This window comes from Meriones unguiculatus, chromosome 3 (genome assembly GCF_030254825.1).
Source record: "Meriones unguiculatus strain TT.TT164.6M chromosome 3, Bangor_MerUng_6.1, whole genome shotgun sequence".
Taxonomy (NCBI): domain Eukaryota; kingdom Metazoa; phylum Chordata; class Mammalia; order Rodentia; family Muridae; genus Meriones; species Meriones unguiculatus.
Window position 1 is genome coordinate 139,018,219 of NC_083351.1, and position 19,692 is coordinate 139,037,910.

A 19,692-nucleotide genomic window follows, 5' to 3' on the forward strand; every position below is an offset into this window, starting at 1 on the left:
TCCCAGCCATGAGACATGGAGCTTGTGCCAACGAAGTCCTCTGTGCAGGTGTGCTGTGTGGGCTCAAAGGCGCACAGTAACAGTCATAAGCTAGCATCTCCAAAAGCGAGAGATAAAACAAGCCTTCTCTTTAAAAAGCGGTTGTTCTAGGAATTTCATTACAGTAACAGATAATAAGGGGTCAAACAATGAGCCCCTGCAAACACACATACTTAAAAGTTAAGGCTGAAGCTGGGAGGGCATTGAGCATCTATAACGCCAGGGCTGGTGTGTGGGGAACAGGCAGATCCCTGGATGCTCATTGGCTGGTGTGTGGGGAACAGGCAGATCCCTGGATGCTCATTGGCTGGTGTGTGGGGAACAGGCAGATCCCTGGATGCTCATTGGCTAGCCAGTGTAGCTGAATCCATGAGCACCAAGGTCAGTGGGAGACCTTGCCTCAAAAAAAAAAAAAAAAAAAAAAACAAAAAAAAAACAAACAAAAAAAACCCCCAAAAAAACGAAACAAAAAAACTGAGGAGAATGATTAAGGAATACACACCTTCACACACCCACAGGTATGTGTATGCCCAATGGCACAAACACACTCACACATACATACATTGCCTCCAAATATACAAAATACACATACAATACAGTTACATATAAAAGAAAATGAATGATGCCCCATCACATCTGTCGTCTGGCCGCCACAGGTTGAAGAATGCCTGCGAGCTGTACATGAGCCTGGGCTATCTACCAGGACCAGACTCAGGGGGAGTTCCCATTGGGCTGCACTGCCTCATTTGCCCTTTACTCCAGTCTGCTGATGAAATTGCCACTGCTTTAAGACCCAAACGTGAGAAGAAGCTCACTTAAGTTATTTAGAGGTCAGGACATCTTTACCTGTTTTGGACCCTTCTTTGCTTAGCAAAATAGTCCCATGTATTTAAAGTGAGTGGTTCGAGGATTCTAATGATTTCTCCAACTAATTGCCTCAGGCTGGACTTGAGTGCCGTCCACTGTGGGTCTGAAATGGTTGTGTCTGCACCATCTCGCGAGGATAAGATGTAAGTACGAACCACCCAAGAATCATTTACAGACAGCCATAGCTGATTTAGATAGAAGCAAAGCCCCTGTCCAGTCTAACAAAAAGCCATGCTGTTACTGAGGTTCCTGGAGAAAGCTATGCTTAAAGCGATCATGAAGTCACACACCCCTTGGACCGAGCCCTCCCATCCTCCGTGTGAATAGTGTCAACAGGCAACTTTTCACCCTGGCATCATAAAGCAGGTGCCGGTGTATATGCCCAAGATACACCCTAGTTCCTAAAGCATACGTTGTGACTAACGTCCGTAATGGTTTCCTCGGTATGCCAAACCCAATCCTACATACAATAACTTCATTGTCAATATATTTGCTTTTAACTTTAGTAATGTAAAGGTTTATTAGGAGGTATACTAGAATATCGTCATTACAACTCAGATCCCTAAATTAAAGTGTTGATACTTCACACCATCAAAGAATTTTCTTCCTTCCTTTCCTTTACTTTCCTTCTTTCCTTCTTTCCTTCTTTCCTTCTTTCCTTCCTTCCTTCCTTCCTTCCTTCCTTCCTTCCTTCCTTCCCTCCCTCATCTTCTCCTGGTCCCTCCTTTCCTCCCTCCTCCCCCTGTCCCCCCCCTGGCATCTGTTAATAAAAGAACTTTCAAGAATAAGTCTATTTCTGGGCTGTGGAAATAGCTCAGTTGAAGGAACCACGTCCCATCCTTAGAACTCATGCTAAAAGAGATAATAATAATAATAATAATAATAATAATAATAATAATAATGCCCCATGTGGTCACCTGGGGAGATGAAGACAGGTGGATCCTTGGAGCTTGCTGGCCAGAAGGCTTAGCCCACTTATGAGCCCCAGGACGGTGATGGTGAACGGTGCTGAGAACAGGGCCCTTTGGCCTCCATGTGTCATGTACTGGCACATACAGATATGCACAAAAGAGCAATGTTGGTACCAGTGCTTCTATATAGCAGTCACAATCACTCTCAACTGAGAGAAGAGAACTGCTCCAACTTCCTGTCAACCTCCAAAGCAGCCTGACCCTGCCTCTGGGGCCTTCACCCACAGGGTGTATGGCACCCATGATCCTCCAGGGCACAGACCATGCTGCACCCTGCAAGCAGTTTCTGTGCAGGACACTGATCCAAGTAGGCTGGGGGTGTGTGTGTGTGTCATTTTGCTGCCAGTGAGGTACCACTGTGCTCCCTGGGAAAACATGCATCACAGGAGGGGTTGCCTGCCCACATCACTGCTGCTCAGAGGCCTCCAGTTTATAGAGGCTTCGGACACCTTGGATCCTTTTTCTAGTCACTTTCTTCCTTCATCATGATTCCTTTTGTCTCATAGCTAGAAGCAGGTATGAAGATGTCTAAATATATTACATTATCCCTTTATGCCATTTCCTTTCTACATTATGGATGTGTTTGTCCCCTACTCTTGGGAAGTGTCATTACTTTGGCTAGTTCCAAGTCATTTCCAAACTGTGTGGTGATTTTGCTGTTTCTGATGAAACTTTCCATGGAGGAGTCTCTCAACACTGACAGTATGGACAGGTGCCAGGCACCACACATACACAGTACACAGCCCTGCTTCAAATGTTCTCTGGGCCCGGCACTGCCTTTGTAAGGAGGAACCAAACTGAAGCCATTTTGAATACAACTTTCATTTTGAATATGGGTCAAATAAAGTGTACATCTCCAAGACTTCCCTGGGTAACTGCTGTCCTGGGTGGCAATTTCAGACATGAATGCTAGTCAAGTTGGCCCCGACACAGTTGATAACCCAACCAATGGGAACAGGATACGTGTACCACAAAGACACATTCCTAAAGACGTCCCCATCCCTAAATCCTGACTGGTGGAAAATGTAAGTGTAACTTGGCACAGATGTTTGTGGTTTCCAAGCTTCAAAGCTCTGTAACATTCTGGATCCTGGCCTGGGGGTTGGAGGTGTCACAGTTCAGGTCTCAAGTCTTCTCTGTGGCCCTGATCAATCAGTAGTGGCTTGATGACAACAAATCTTTGTTGTGCTTTGACCTAGTGTTTGAGCTGGATCTAATCAGATCCCATAACACCCTCCCTGTTTCCTAAGAGAGAAGGCCAGCGCTAAGGGAGGTTGAGCATCTTTACCCAGCATGCTCAGCTGGTAAGCAAGGCTTCCTACTCCAGCTATAGGTTCAGACACCCGTGGCCTCTTTAGGGAAGGGACAGGGCCAGCTCTGATGTCTGCAGGATGAGCAGCACAGAGGGGTCACAGCATCGCTGGCTCTAAGAGGCCAGGTCAGACATCAGTCTGTTGCTCTGCTGTCTACAAACCACGTGGTTGTCCTGCTCTTCCTCTGAGAAGTCAGAATAATGACCTCTGTTGTGGGGAGCAGGGCAAAGGCCACAGCATCTCACCAGGGGAGGTGTCTGTGAGTGCTCACCACACAAACCAGGACCTCACAGCCACCCTAATCATGTGGTGGCTACCCAGGCTTGTTTTCTCACTGACTGCAGGCCCAAGGTCACGGTGACCAGCTCCCCTAGTCCAATGGCCTCATGCTGCTCTTGTCTTACTCTCCTTCCTGCCATGTACTTCCCAGAGAGTCTGCTACTCAGCCCTTCTGACAGCACCATGCACAGGGCAGGTAGGCATGAAACACTGCCATTGCGAGCTGAAGTGGCACTGTCTGCTTTCTATGAAGACTGGGTTTTGTCATGTGTTGTTTTGCCCAGGTTGGTTTGTGAGAGGGCATGTGATGTTCTGCTGTGATCCCTCACGTGTAAGGGGCGTGACTTTGGCCAGCTGAGAACATCCGTGGGTCAGAGGTAAGTCCCGTGTCTTTCTCTGTCACTGTCCACCTTACTTTTAGAGACAGGGCCTCTCACTGAACCCCGAGCTCACTGGTTGGATACACTGGGAGGCCAGTGAGCTGTGGGCCAGAGAGCTGTGGGCATCTGCCTGTTTCAGCCTTCCCAGTGCTCGGGATACCATCACCACATCCAGCTTTAATGTGAACGCTGGAGATCCAAACTCAGATTCCCACATTCGTGTGGCGGGAGCTTTACCCACCGAGCTCTCTCCCTGGCCCCAAGAGTTTATTTTTATTGAGGATAAAACCCAGAACCCTGAATATGCTAAAGCAAATATTCCAGCACCTCTACATTTCTAGAAATACATCTTTTGTTGTACATTTACTACCAAGCTGAAGCACCATTTAGCTTCAGTTTAAATGGCTCTCATGTGCTGCACTCAATGACTTGTTCAAGCAGCACACAGGCCACATGGCAGTACCACGTGGAAGCAAATCATGACTTTTCCAGAAACCATTCCAGGGCAGTGCAAGCACGGGGAGTGTTTCAGCACTTATTACTATCATTATTTTTAACGGAAGTGAGTGTCAGTGTCCTGGCCAGGCCGGCTGCCAGGAGTCCCACTGTTCTTGTCTCCTGGCCCTTACCTGCACTTGGCAGACGGCACCACGCACGGCAGGGGTGAGGGAACACGCGTGCTCACTAACCTGCTGTGCTCGCCATGTATTTCCACTTGACCACATAGGTGTCCCCCTCGTGGAACTGCCCGATGCTCTGCCTGGGGAGCCGGCTGTAGTCAAATTCCAGGATGTGCCACACGTCCACAGAGACGGTAGCAATCTCAATCTGCCTCCCGTCGTCTCCTTCCACCAGGCCATAGCCCCGGCCCACATTCACCCCGTCCAGGATGGTGCCGGCTGTCATCTGGGGCAGTGCCACCATCCGTGTCACATCGTAGGGCTTGACGTCAGCCCTAGGATCGTCCTACAAGGGAGCAGAGATGTTCGGTATCCCCCTTGCTACAGACGTCTCTTGTCATACCCAGTGCGGTTTGGATTGTGTAGTGAGACTTTTGGCGTCTGTAATAGCCCAGCTGTTATGTAAACATGCTTTTGTTTTAATCCCAGGAGTGGGGTGTGGGGCTGCTTCAGACTGTCCACAGCAGCAGGCTGTGCGTGCTCTGGCAGGGGCGTGGTTCTGCTGGCTGAAGATAGTTTAATTCTGGGGACTCTAAAGAGGGCATGACAAGGTCAGAACCCCAAGAGTAGGCGTGGCTGTTCCTCCTGCTGGTTCCTGATCCTGCTGCTGCTGGTCTGTCAAGTGGTCAAGAGAAAAGAGACCGTAAGAAGAAACTGGAGATATCCTGATGAGAGGAAGATTGGACTTGTCCCAAGGAATTAACATCCCTAATCAACAGGAAGTAGTCTAAAAAAGATCTCAGCACTACCTCTCTCCAGTAACCTTCTGTCTCTCCTACCTGCTGTTCAGTGTTGGAAGGGACTGGGGTGGAAAAGGATAGTAGATACATGAATCCAAATAAAATAGCTAATAATAATAATAAACCAATAGGATTGCTTTTCTTTTTCCTTTTCGGTGGTGCTGGGGGTGGACCCCAGGGCTTGGTTGCCAGCCATACCACAATTCTACTATAGGACTATATCCTCAGCCCTATTTTAGCTGATAACGGGACAGTGCAGAAATACAGCTTTCTTGGCATCTCAGGGTCTCTGACAGTACTTAGAAGATGCTATGTCTGTGTTAGAACCTGGGGAACCGGGTTACCCACTGCCACACAGTGAAGGTGAGAATGGAATCGAAAACCACTTTGCTGTGTCACTAGTGTAGCTGGAACCTTTCTACCATCATGGCTATTTCTGCTGATCTCCACAGCAGGCCCGCTCTCCCGCCTCGATCACTGTACCTTCTGCTGGACAACTTCCCCGGAGTTCCTCTCTGTGGGCCTCTTCAGTTCTGTCCAGTCGAGGAACTTCTCTTTGAACAGAATGGTCTCATTGTGCTCCGTAACTCTCCCAAATATTGCCCAGTCGGGTCGCCCCTGTCCTTTCCTGCAGCGTGGGGGCAGACAAGAAGAGGGTCCAGATTCAGCCATGTACTGCTGGAACAGCAACCACAACAAGCCCTCACCCTCACTGAGCCTCAGACAGCTGCTCTGCAACGTTCCTCTGCAGACTTCTCTAGATGTCTAGAGAAGCAGGTTCAGCCAGCTTTGGAAATCTGCCTCATACATGCTGTGAAAACGGAGTAGGAGACACAAGAGCTTTGGTGAGGGCCTTAGGAGCAGGGCCTCGGCTGCTCGATCTACTTCCTCTTGTGACTTACACGACGGTCAGGGCCTAGCCATTTCAACTTGGTGGTGTCAGCTGCTTGTGTGTTAGGAGGGGCCGGGTGACAATCGTGGCTGCAACTTCTCATCCCCAGGACACGCTGACACATAAGCCATCCTGTTCCAGCTGTAACCCCAGGGGCCGTGCCTGGCAGGAGCACGTTTGTGAAGCTCCTTCCATGCATGACTCTGTGGCACAGATAGCGGAAGCCAGCGGGGCAGGTGCTTGGTCAAATAGGCATGTCACAGCTAGGTATAAATCAGCCATGATAGCGCTTCTATGCTCCAGCATGAGAGAGTACTCCTGGCTTTGTCTCAGGCCTTCGCAGTCCTGCTTCTTACAGTATTAATGCACATTTGCTTAAAGATTTAATTTTTTTTCAATACATTGATAAAATATCTAATTTATGTTCTTTTCTTGCTTTTTCCAGACAGGATTTCTCTTACTCTTTAACTCAGGTTGGCCAGGGACTCATGTAGCCCAGGATGGCCTTAATCTCATGAGTGAGCCTTGTGCCTCAGTTTCCTGAGTGCTGGGATTGCAGGGCTGGCTTTTAGTTACTGAAACCAACTACCAACAAAACCAGTTCTAAAAACCAGATTTTAAAGGCAGAAACTATGCAGGAAACTCAAAATCTGTACATTGTCTTATGCTGTTTCATGACAAATACATGACCCACACAGTTGTAAAGCATTTTGGAGGGTCTGGTAGTTAAAAAACCATGGTTTTTAGAGTGTGCCTGCTCTGACAATTTACCCAAGTAGTCTTTAAAAATCTCAATCATTCTCTCAATATAGTACCCTCCTCCTTTCCTCTACCCCAAAACCCACTAAGAGGGCAGCACAAAGTGCCCAGCACTCAGGGCAGGAGGACACCTTAGATGCCCAGGAGATACTGACTTAACACAACAGGAGCAGAGATGTTGGGGTAGGGAGAGGCCGTGTTCTTAGAATTACAGCCTTCATCCTCATTAGCTGGCTGAGAGCCAAGGGAAGGTCTGTCATGGGGCCCTTCCAGCCCAGCCCTGGTGTGAGGAGGGATGCTGGGAGCCTGTGGGAAGAGCAGGCCAGCGCACCACCCACAGGGCAGCAGGGGCACCTGGGAATGAGCGGGTTGCACTCCCCCGGGTCCAGCGGGTTGATGTCACAGTTCTCGTAGTCAAAGGTCCCGTTCCATAAGTGCTTGGCCAGCTGGAACGCCACTTTCCGTTGTGCTAGGCTGACTTCCTTCCCATGCCACACGTAAACTTCACTGCCAAAGTCAAACACCAGGACCTGGAGCAGCACAGGAAGGACAGGTGAGCACCACGGGTGGACTCGGGGGCTCGGCCTCTGCTGACGAGCTGGAGCTTCTGAACACTCTCACCACCAAAGCCTTAAATAAAGTTATGTAAGTACCCCCATCTTCTTCCCTCCTCTCTTCCTTGCTTCTCCCTCCAACACTCACACACACACTCACTCACTCACTCATTTAACATGCAGAGCAGGTGCTGAGCGGCCATTGCTGTCTCTCCTGTGTACAGGTCTAAGACCTCTCGGGCAGAGGTGCGTAAGACCACGCTTGCATTAGGGGCTTAGAGCTAAGTGTTTGCTGAATGAACACAGGAATGGATTGCTGCCTGTTGCTCCTGCCTTCATTTCCAGCACTCTAAATTCTGCTTTAACTCTCAGCGAGGCTCCATTTCATTTCTTCTTAAAATTATTTCCTTTTCTGTGACTTTCCACTTAAATGTACACATAAATCGTATCCTCAATCTAGCTTTGGATGACACTTTTCCTCAGTTTACTCTTAGAACATATTATTATATATTTGAATGTTTCCATAACACGTACAGCAGGACAGGCAGTAAGGGGGTGCACCAGCGCAGTGATGGACACAGCCCCTTATCTGTCCTTCACTTCTTCTGCTGTCTTAGTGGCCAGAGCAGCTAAAACCTTATCAGATACCTCGAACAGCTGTGCCCTCACACCTGCTGCCCTCTGACCCTCCTCCCCTGGCCTTTCCTCCCCCAGGCCTGGCCCTGGAAGCTTCTGTTTGCTTTTCTGTCTCTGTATAACTGACTTTATTTCCTTTAGGGGTAAGGCATATTCCACATATAGGTGATATCACACAGTATTTTCCTTTCCATGCGTGACTTATTGCACTTATTCTAGAAGCTGTAAGGGTTGCTTTCTTTATATGTATTAGAAGCTTTAAAATTACAATATTTTCTGTATGTGCATGAAATATAAATGAACAAGCTCTCTGCTCAAAAGACAGAGTGGCTGGAGGGGTCACTTAAAAAAAATGGGGCTAGAGATGTGGCTCTGCTCTTCTAGAGGACCCATGTTCGAATCCCAGCACCTACATGGTAGCTCACAATGCCAGAGGATCTGATGCCCTCTCTTGACCTCTGTGGGCAGTGCATGCATTTGGTATAGAGACGTGCAGGCAAGCAAAACACTTATACACATAAAAATAAAATTAAAAAGAAAATCCTGTGACTTTTAGAATGAACATCATCTATCTCTATCTACCTACCTATCCATCTATCTATCTATCTATCTATCTATCTATCTATCTATCTATCTATCTATCTATCTATCTATCTGTTCATAGGAAGTCAGAGAATATATCTAAGGAGTTGGTCTTCTCTGTCCACCATGTGGGACCTGGAAACTGAACTCTAGCCTTAAGGGCTGGCAGTAAATGCCTTTACTTGTGAGCCATTGTGCTGGCCCTGAATTTCTAAAATGCTTCTACCCAGTGCAGTGTAAAGGCTTTGTGTGTTTCCCCTTTTCTCTCAACAATTATGACATTAAACAGCACTGGAAATACATGCAGTTAATTCATAGTTACTGGGGTGACTGAAAGAGATACTTGACAAATCTGTAAATTGTATCAAATATATGTAATTAAATATACTCACATTAATTATTCTTGAAACTATAGGTCTAACTAAAATTTACTTTAATCTTACATAACCTGAGACAGACGGATAATATTTGCATCTTACATAAAATATAAAAGCATTCAATGATCCACACCACTTCTGAAAAAAATCTTCTGAACTTTGTTAGTACTTTAGATCGCAGTAATGTTTTGAAATAGCCAATAAGCATTCTTTAGCAAATGCTGTGTTCGATCGTCAGTACGGAGCCGGTTACAGCCCTCTGCCCAGGGCAGGGCGCTATACCCTCGAAGCTGGTACCTCTTTGGACTGCAGAAGGGAGCACTTGGGAATCTTTCCCCAGTAGTCATCATCAGGAACCAGTTTGTCGTCAATCAGACGGTAGACACAGTTTGTTTCGATGATGGCTGTCTCATACAGCTCATCTTCCTTTGGGTCTCCGGCAGCTTTAGGGGAAGACAGGACATTAGAAAGTAGTTGGCTGAAGAGGACCAGTTAGGAGACGGGGTGTTCAGGCCCCCTCACTCGGAAACGTTGCAAACTCTTACACTGGTAGCAGGTCTTGCCACCCAGGAGCTTCCAGAAGTCCTTGGCTGCGTGAGTATGTGTGTTAATGCCTTCCTCAATGGTCTGGACGTATGTAGCTCTACAACCAAGCTCCCTCTTTGTCTGAATTAATGTTGCAAGTTCAGAAGCCTGGAAAAGAAAAGGACAATGAGCCAGGAAGCAAAACCAGCATGCACAAAGGGGCACACGCTGCCCTCAGAGGGGAATGGATGCATCGGGAAGGACTCAGGCGCAGGCTGGCGGGCATCGCTACCTCACCCGAGGAAACGCAACTGTGGGAACGGAAGTATCAAGTCTTTGGAGCAATAACCCTCAGCCCCGTGGATTGGACACTATCCTTTGTCTGCGGCTGCATGAGTATGCATGCTAATTCCTTCCTGAATGGTCTGGATGTGGGAAGCTCTACCACCAATCTCAGTGTGGGAGATCAACAGATAACTCATGCACTTTGAACACTATCCTGGGGCTTCCCTCACAAGGTTCCCATGAAAGAGCAACAGCAGCACTTCACAGAAATGTTAGTTACTTAGCAGTCAGCTTAGACCCATGGCCTTCAAGCTGGCCTTCACTCCAACACCTCATGGAAGCTTCTTCAGAGACACTGACAAAGGAAATGCTACCCGCCCCTTCCTGCTTGAATGAGACACGGGGTATCTGAGAAGCTTGGCATGGGCCAGCTGGTAGAAAACCCAGGACTGTATAAAGGACACAATAACGGAGGCATTTTATCACTGGGATACGCACCTTTGCATTCTCGATGACGTTGGAGAACTCTCCGACCCACAGGAAGCAGTACTGAGGGGACAGCAGAAGGAAGCAGTCCCCACTGTTGAGTGAAGAGGCTCGAGGCTCCACCAGCCTTGTCTGCACGTGTCTTCTTCCTGTGGACAAGCCCCAGAGTCCTTTACCCACCACGAACACACCTCAGCCACACACGTCCCGTTCTAGAGACTCCTGGCTACCAGTTCCCAGGACCAGCGGGATGTAGAAGTCAGGACGGCCCACATGACAGGAACATCTCAGCTGGTGTGGCTGCTTGCCTTCAGGTCTCCATGCTTCTTAGTCTCGGCCTCTGAGCCTTGGCTTTTAGCATGTCTGTGGAGGCAGTGAGGCTCTCCCGTGGCAAGGACACCCTGCCCCCTCTTTCACACTCATGCTGCCTTTTCTTGACCCTGCCTGCTCCCTGTGCCGAACACCTAGCCTTGGTGCGGGCACGGCACGCCTCCCCGCAGGCTCTTCCTCCACAGGCACAGTAACTCCCAGAGCAGCCGGGTGGGGCCGGCTGGGGGGCAGCACTGCCTGTGACAGGGTCAACCCCTTCTCAGAGACTTCCTGAGCAGGAGCAGCCCATGACTGCACGTGGAGTGTAACTTCCACATCAGAGGTCCTCTTGTGTATGTGTGTCGCGCACAAGTATGTGCAAGTGTGCACACACATGCTTATGTGGGGATCACAGGAGGACTCCAGTAGTTTTCCTCCCTTGAGCTTGAACCTAGACTGGCTGGCCGGTAAGCTCTTGGGACCTGCCTGTCTCTGCCCTACAGTGCTGGGGTTCCAGGCGCATACACCCACGCCTGGCTTTTCTGTGGGCATCAAGGGCTTCAAGCATGGGCTTTTATGCTTACATAAGAAATAGTCTTACTCACTGAGCCACCTCCCCACTCTTCATTCATCTTTTAAATACAGCTAAAAGAATATGGCTTTGTGGAAACCTGCCCCAGAATCCTTGGTGGAGGCAGAAGCTACTCCATCCATTCTCGCCTTGATCCAGCTACACAGGAGTCACCTCTGAAGAGGAGCCGCCCTCCCTCCTCACAGCCCTAGCTTCCTGCTGCGCTTCCAAGTCTCAGGTGTCATAGACATAAGGGGCAGGGGAGTGGAATCCGGATGGGTGAGGCTCATTTACTCCTGCCTTCCCTTCATTCCTTCCCCAGGGATGTTTTCTTACTCTGGCTGACATGGTCATGGCTTATCCTAGGAGGGAGAGCCAAGAAGGGCGTGCAGGCCCCCGCTGGAGACTTAGGGCATATGTGGTAACACACGATGATGTTAGAGGATGGGCAACCAGGCCAGAGGAAGCAGGAGCAAAAGCTGAGGTTCTGGAAGGGTAAAGAGCTGAGTCCAGCTCAGGTCGACCCACTCAGCAGCTGGCACGTGTTCATTCACACATTCCCAGCCTCACGGACGCTGTGATGCCACAGTGAGGGAGGCAGTGTGCACCCAGCGAGGGAGACTCATAGAATGCCTGTCCCCCTTCCCAGACAACAGCAGATGCTTGCGGAGTGCTACATGGCCACAGAAGCCACAGGCTGCCGCCGACCCTCCGGACCGCTCCGGAGACTACCTTTGATCTGCAACAGCATGAGCTTCTTGTAGGGCACGGCGCTGTTGTTGGAGTTCTGCTCCGTCAGGTTGACGCTCCGCAGGCTGATGCCGCTGAAGTTCTCCCTGCTGGCCAGGCCCGCCAGCGTCACGGCGGAGAAGTTGGAATTGGAGGACACTGTGGAGAGAGGGTGCACAGCTGAGAGGCAGTGTTTCCAATCACAGACCACTCCTACCCAGCAGGACCCAAGCCTGCGGGGCTGCACAGCTTGAGGCCCGGTCGCCGTGTACAGGACTGAATGCCGTACGGAACACACCAGCTGCTGCTGACAAGTGTCACAGGAGGCCAGGTCACTGACACAGACCGGAACCACCTAGCCAGCTGACAGCCACATGCTACCAAAGGTGCTCACAGCTCCTAACCCCGGGGAGGCTGCAGGCATTTCTCGCCAGGTCTTCACAGGTAGAAAGGAGACGCCCTGTAGGGGGTGATTTAGGGCGAAGAGACCAATCTGTGTATCTTGAGGTCCTCTGCCCTCAGACCTAAGGCTGTGGTCACAAGATGCTGGGTTTCCAGTGTGGACCGAAAGCACAAGCCAAGCCCTGAAACCCACAGAAGTACAGGCTGTGGAGAGATACATGGAAATTGTGCCAATAAACTTTTCTTTCTCCCCAGCTTATTGTTTTAAAAATGCTAATGCTGGGGCAAAATTCAGTCAGTGAACTCAACCAGGACCAGATGCTAACACTAAAATCAGAACCCTGATGCCACTTGGTACTTCAGACAGCTCCGGCCTTTTGGGAAGCATTTCTCAGTCAACCCAGTTAGAATACAAAGACAACTACTTCTTCTAAATTCTCCCCCTTTCTCCTTTTCTCTTCTCTTTCCTTCCTTCCTTCCTTCCTTCCTTCCTTCCTTCCTTCCTTCCTTCCTTCCTTCTTTCCTTCCTTCCTTCCCTCTCTCCCTCACTCCTTCCATCCCTCCCTCCCTCCCTCCTTTCCGTTCCTTAATTTTGGAGATAGGGTTTTACTGTGTAGTCCAGGCTAGCCTGGAACTTGGGGCTCTCCTGTGTTTATACCCTGAGTGCTGGGATTACAGGCATGCATCGCCACTAAACTCTTAAAACAAAACAAAACAAAACAAAAACATTTGGCAAATTAATTTATGAATGCTAAAAGGAAAATAAAAACTACAGCAAAAAAACTATTTAAATATCAAGACTATTACTGCCATGAAAATCACTGTTTTACAGTAATGGAACCCACATTCTGGGCTAGATAAAAGCCAAGACATGAAGCTCAGGGTTGGGGTACAGTCAGGGACCAACCTCTCTCTCCATTCCAAGCTGCCCCACTCCCACCCATCTAACCTCACCCTATGCAGCCCCGGGACCTCTCTCAGAACAATCTGAAAACCTTGGTTTAAAACTCTGGGGCAAGGAAAGAAGTGAGTTTGGACACCGCAGGAAATCTCCTAAATCACTCTTGACTGAGATTTCAGTGGAGAATTGCTGTGCTTGGGTTTGCCAGAGGCGAAAATTGGTGGAATTACAAAACCCAGAAACACTTCCATCTAAAGACCCAATTCAGCAAAACAGCATCATTTAAACAGCAATTCAGTGAGAAATCTTTAAATGCTAGGCAGGCATACCCATGAATGTGTGAATTCACTCTTGTTAATGAGTGCTCTCTGAACACCCACTGACCCCACAAGGCAGATTAAAAGGAAATGGCACGGCAGTGCTCAGACCTGGAAGCAGGTGGCAGCTCCCCACACTCACTCTTTTCCACTTTCATCCTCTTGGATTCCATGAAGGCAACGTTGAGCCTTTGCTCCGTGTATTCCTGAAGGAGGTCATCTCTTGCTGCCAGCAATTTGAGAGGGTTCTTGGAGGCCTGGACCCGGCGCTTGGGCCTGACTGAGCGTTTATGCTCTGCCACCGAAGAAGTCAACCTGTGGGCAAAGCAGACGTGGCTCAGGCTGTCACCTTACCCTGTGGACCCAGGACGACAGACTCCACGGTTTTACTTCCTGGTTTCTTCTGGGCTAGAGAGCCTGTGACATTCAGCACACACATGTCTACTGCTGCTGTCACCGCCAAGTTCGCAGGGACTCTGCAGATGGCCTTGAAGCCTCTTTGCCCCAGACTAAATTTTCTCTTCAGGTATAGCTTTTCTTTCACACGGAGTTAATCCCAAGCTGCCAGCTCGCCGAGGAAAATAACCACACTTGTGAAGAATATACTAGAATGAAACAGGCCTTCAGTGTCATCTCTGGTCCTCAAGACCGTCCCAAATCTGGGTCGAGCAGCCTGGGGAAGGGATGTGTCAATGATATGATCTCCCGGGAGACTCCTGTGGTGATACTCAACTGCCGAGTGTTTAGGTCTCTGTGCCAGGAAGCCTTTGTATACCAACACTGTCCATGTGAGCACACACGCACATTTGTTTAACTGCTGCATGTCACAACTCTCTATAACAACTTCAGCAGTGACAGCTGGACGGGGAAGAGGCGAATTGAACAGAAATGTGCAAAGGAGTACTTTGCCTCAGGAGTAGTTTATGGAAACTTTTACCTCGAATAAACTCACCCTTGGAAGACATGGTTGCTCTGTTTAGGGAAGACGAGCAATGTGTGCTGGGTGGCTGTGTGCACTTTCTCAGACAAGTGCCCCTACTGCTGGTCACGTTACAGGGGGCTTCCTCTGGGTCGCATCACACCCCGCTGGTTGGCGGACATTCTGTCCCCTTGACTACACCAATGGTTTAGGGATGAGCTTATGACCCAGGCTGGAACAAGGAAGACCACACCTGGATTGGAGGATCTATTAGATCTATCTGGGCCTGACTGAGTAGCCTGTCAATTTAGTGAGAGAGGTGTTCTTTCTTTACGGTTGCAGTTTGACTCGGCGGGAAGCCAGCCTTCAGAGAGGCCAAGCTGCAACTGCCTCTGTACACTCAGCATGCACCTGATCTGAACTGAATTCCTCCGAAGCTGTTGTTGTGGTTGTTTTTATCTGATCTCAGTTCACATGCATTTACCTGGCATCTGCCATGGAAGGAATCCTAACACATAATCACTTTTTATAATGTTCCTCTGACAGAAAGCCCATGGATATGCTAATTTTATACACTGCCGAAAGCAAAGAAACTATGGCTCCCGATTTTCTAATCAATTGTGCTACCCTGAGCTCACGTCATCCAAATACCTAGTTATGAGTAAGCTCAGCATTGTCCTGTGGGGCAGTTGTGGGGTCTGCTAAGCGCAGCGCCTCAAGTGTGAAATCCAGTCACGGCCTTCAAGGCTGCACAGACATCCAGGACACAGGAAGTCCACCTGCCAGGACAGCAGGCTGACCACGTGTGTGCTCTCTGCCCCAGGCAACATGCATCTTGGGCCAGAGCCAATACCTACGGAGATGTTTCTGCTCACCAGACTTGGGAGCATGTGAAGGGAGCTGCTCTCAAACTCACTTGGGAGCGTAAGGGTCAAAAATGACATCAAAGTCCTCCTCCAGCTCCACAGGACTTCTGGGTATGTTGTAATCCACGCTGCGGTAGAATTTGGCAAAGGTCTCATCATCATCCAACTTCATCACCTCCTTGACAGATTTGCCAGTGACCGTGAGAACGGTTTCCTGCATCCCAGCAACTAACAACGGTGGGAACAGAAACACCGTGAGGTTTAGAGAAGCGATTGCTGTGACCTTCCTTTGCAATGCTTGGCTTCCCTCTCCAAGTTCCCAGAGTGGGGGAGGTGCAATGAGGTTCAAAGCCCTCCTCCTCTGTAACCCTTGTACCCCAGTTCTCTGTTTACTCTACTCCCCTGTGCAGTGATGGTTAGGATGAGAAGCAGGCTGACCCTGCCCACATAAGCACGTTTGTGAACCTGACCCATTTCTACTAGAGGGAAATTAACATTAGCCCTGTTTCATATTAAGGTTCTACAAACCCTTTTCTTTAACGAACTAGGAAGCACTTGGGACTTCTTTGGGGGAGAGTACATAGCTTATGATGCAATGCCTCAATCCTGCTGTTAGAGTGCAAAAGCAGCTATGAATGGCAGGTCAACGAAAGGACATAGCTGTGTTCCAATAAAACTTTATTTTCAAGAACAGGTAGAACACTGGAGTGGTCATGGCCACTGCCAGCTGACCGCAGGCTCCATCACTGTTACGGCATCATGTTGGCTAGTTCTATGTCATCTTGATACAGGCTGCAGTCATTTGGGAAAAGAGAGTACCAACTGAGAAAATGTCCCCACTAGACTGGACATTTTCTTGGTTAGTGATTGATGCGGAAGGCCAGCCCACTCTGAGTAGTGCTTCCCCCGAGAAGGCAGTCCTTGGTGCTATGAGAAATCAGCTGAACGGGCCACGAGGAGCATGGCAGTAAGCAGCACCCCTCGTGACCTTTACATCTGCTCCCACTTCCAGGTTCCAACCTTATCTGAGTTCTTGCCCTACTTCCCTGGATGATGGACGACAAGCTATAAGAAACAAAAACAAACAAACAAAAAACAAAAAAACAACCCTTTCCTCTCCAAGTTGCTTTTGGTCATGTTACTTACCAAAGCCATAGAAACCCTAAGACAATGGTGTAACAGATTTCATTGTTAATATATCTTACCCAGTCACATTAACTATTATATTAGTCTTTATAGTTCTGGTTTTCAGTATTTGTGTAACTTTCAGCCATTAGGGGTAACTGTCAACAGCAAGGGCTCCTGGTATCTGATACTAGACGAATAAGATATCTTTTATCAAGCCAGAAAAGGCTATTTCCGCATACTGCCTTTAAAGTGTTTATTGCATTACCTTTTTAATAAAATTTTCTTTTAGAAATTATTTGGGATTATAAGAAAGAAAATACCTTTTGCCTTAACAGAAACGATGCCTACAATTCAAAGCTCATCCAAAAGTAGGTTGATTTTTGTACTTGCATAGTGACTGCTCTATAGCATAAAGGAAAAATCACTGAGTTGTCCTTGGATAGGATGGCACCCCAAGATCTGGAGTCATTAGCAAGTGTGCTCACTATTGGGTATCCCAAATTCAGGACATTATTGAGTGGATCCAATTTAGAACTCTAATTAGTACCGACAACAATTTCATTTTTTGAAGAATAACAACAGATTTTAAGGGTGTGTGTGTGTGTGTGTGTGTGTGTGTGTCTAAATTGCTGAAAGGAGTGAAATTGACTGAAGAGAGAAAGTAATCAGAAATAGGATTTGAAGAGCTAGCTACAGTGGTGCATGGCTGTCACTCAGCACCTGGCGGGAGAAAATCAGGAGTTCAAAGTTGGCTATGAAGTAAGTTCAAGCCTAGCCTGGTCTACATGAGACCTTGCTTCAAACAACAAAACAACAGTAATAACAAAAACAGCTGCAAAACAAAACAAAACCCCCAAAGTTGAGAAGCTGAAAGTTGGGACTTGGAGGTTCTGGGACAGCAGGGACCACGGCGTGCTGAGGCAGAACAAGCTGCAGTGCCCCTCTGGCTTTGGCACGAACCTTTGTTGTTCAGTCTCCTTAGGAAGGTTTCCAGCTTGTCCAACTTCAGGTCCGATTCCAGCTGCATATCTGGTCTAGCTTCGATATCTAAACAAGTAGAAACCATCAGCGAGCAACCACCCCAAGAGTCCCCGTGCACACGCTCACGTCACAGTGGACAAGGCAACATACCTTCCAAGGGCTTAGAAACCGGAGTTGTGCCCCTTGACCTGTTGCACAGAGGGGATGAGACTGGAGTTATGGCTGTGGGTGATGCCAGACCTGCAGATCACACCAGGAGACAGGTTAGGATCTCCAAGATGCTGGAAGTTCACAGACGCCGGTGAACCTGTACTTGTCCCTACAGTGTGAGCTTACACAGGCGTGCACAGGGTGGCCACCAAATGCAGCCATACCTAGGGTTTTCCTATTCCCAGCTGGCAAGCCGACACTCCAAAATGAACAGTGAAGGCATGAGAAAACATATCCACGGTGTGTAAATGGACTGAGAGTGTACGGGCTTCTAGAAGACACTGGGATAAGTGGGATTTGAGGGCTTTTGGGTTGGTGGGGTCCACGGAGGAAGAAGCGAATTTGTACGCTCTCCCACAGAAGAGGTAAGAAGTAAGCTGCCTCGTCCCAGGCAGCAAGGCCCTGGGCACCAGCATTCTCTCCCGTCTGTGAGGAGGCACTGACAATGTGATCTTACGGTGCTGTATAAAGAATAACGAAGAAGGTCTGACCTTTCAGAAGAGAGACAGGCAAACACACATCACACCCATGTGGGACTGTGGGCGGGACACACTCACACAGCTCACGTGTGCTGGAAATGATCACATGTTCCTTGATGCACAGAGTGGGAAATGCTTGCTCAAGCAAAGCCCGAGGGACACATGAAAAGTAAGATGGGGACTTTGCGTGCAGAGAGGGAACTCGGCTGAAACAGGAAACTTAGATGCCCTCCGCCATCTAAGTAGAAGAGACTGGGGAGGGAAATAAGTGGAGTGTCTGTAAAGAATGGGATGAGCTGCTCCTGTTCTCTGTATCCTTTACAGTGTGTGTGTGTGTGCATTTGTGTGCATGTGCGCTTGTGTGAGTGTCTGTGTGTGCACATGTGTGCATGTGTGCGTGTGCTCTTGTGTGAGTGTGCGTTTAAGAGGACACAGCCCTCTCCTGGGACGTACTCTCCTGGAACAGCTGGAGAACAATCCTATGAGCTGGACAGGCAAATAGAGCATAAAAATGCAGGAAAAAGGCAGCAACTGCAGGAGGCTGGAAACACAGCTCAGTCTTCATTTCCATATATATTTGCAAACAAACATGCATAAATTCTGAAACTCATTTCTACTACCAGGTCAGCATCAAGCTCGTGTCCACGAGAAAGTAAGATTTCTTGAAATACAGTGCTGTAAATAAAACCGGGTATCACAAAATCAGACAGATCAAGCCATTACCTTGTAAAGGGGTGACTGAGAGTTTTCAGAAGAGTCCACTGGCTCTAAAGCCAATAAGCTGGACTCACTCAGCAGGCTGATGGTCCCAAAGCAAGTACCCAAATCTGCCCTTCTACATGGACACTGAACAAATCCTACTACCATCGCTGCCAGTCAGGTTTCCTGGAAATGGACTATTGCATCCCCAGCTAGAGACATTAAGGATTCCCCCATAAAGCAATAGGGAATATAGGGTGAAGTTTCAAAGTACTGAAACAATCAAAGCTCTCCCCACAGCTCTTTTCAGTGAATTCTAGCAGCAACAAACAAGGACCTCCTCTCTGGGGACATTTTCACACCTTTCATTTGCAGCATGCTCTGAGTGCTTTTCCTCCCATGTTAGAGTACTAGTGAGACCTTGTGGTGTGGTGATTGTTAGAGTATAAGAACACAGAAGGAGAGAATGTCCAGAGGAAACCAGGAGCGCTCAGAGCCTCCTGGGGAGAAACAATGAAACCCCGAAACTGTGTGAGTGTGCCTTGGAACTGAAATGAGAACCTTTGTGGCTGTTGGGTTGAGTAGGGCCAGGGACTGCTGTGTTCTTCAGTCAACAAAAACCGGACGCCATGTAATTGCACATCAAAAAGAACTAATAGTTCAAAAATGGACGTGGTCTTTTATATTAGATTAAAAGCAAGAAAATTATTACCCCCGGGAAGATTTATGACTTACAAGAAAATACACAGCTTGTGCAGGGAAATAGGAATGAACATTCTCACTGTGGGGTAACTGCTCCGTATCCAACCCGGCAGT

General features: G+C 48.4%; 1 protein-coding gene across 9 annotated transcripts in view; it reads right to left on the reverse strand.

Moving 5' to 3' along the window:
* The window catches only part of Svil (supervillin), a 185,428-nt gene that overhangs the window by 12,117 nt on the left and 153,619 nt on the right, over positions 1–19,692 (reverse strand). For all 9 annotated transcript variants that reach the window (XM_060380646.1, XM_060380643.1, XM_060380650.1 and 6 more), the window contains 11 exons: positions 17,639–17,728; positions 17,468–17,554; positions 15,430–15,607; positions 13,737–13,909; positions 11,978–12,133; positions 10,378–10,514; positions 9,615–9,762; positions 9,367–9,512; positions 7,275–7,450; positions 5,753–5,897; positions 4,539–4,815 (listed from right to left, as the gene is read on the reverse strand). In XM_060380646.1, the coding sequence (XP_060236629.1) occupies positions 4,539–4,815; positions 5,753–5,897; positions 7,275–7,450; positions 9,367–9,512; positions 9,615–9,762; positions 10,378–10,514; positions 11,978–12,133; positions 13,737–13,909; positions 15,430–15,607; positions 17,468–17,554; positions 17,639–17,728 (1,713 nt within the window). The remainder of the gene's footprint in view (positions 1–4,538; positions 4,816–5,752; positions 5,898–7,274; positions 7,451–9,366; positions 9,513–9,614; positions 9,763–10,377; positions 10,515–11,977; positions 12,134–13,736; positions 13,910–15,429; positions 15,608–17,467; positions 17,555–17,638; positions 17,729–19,692) is intronic.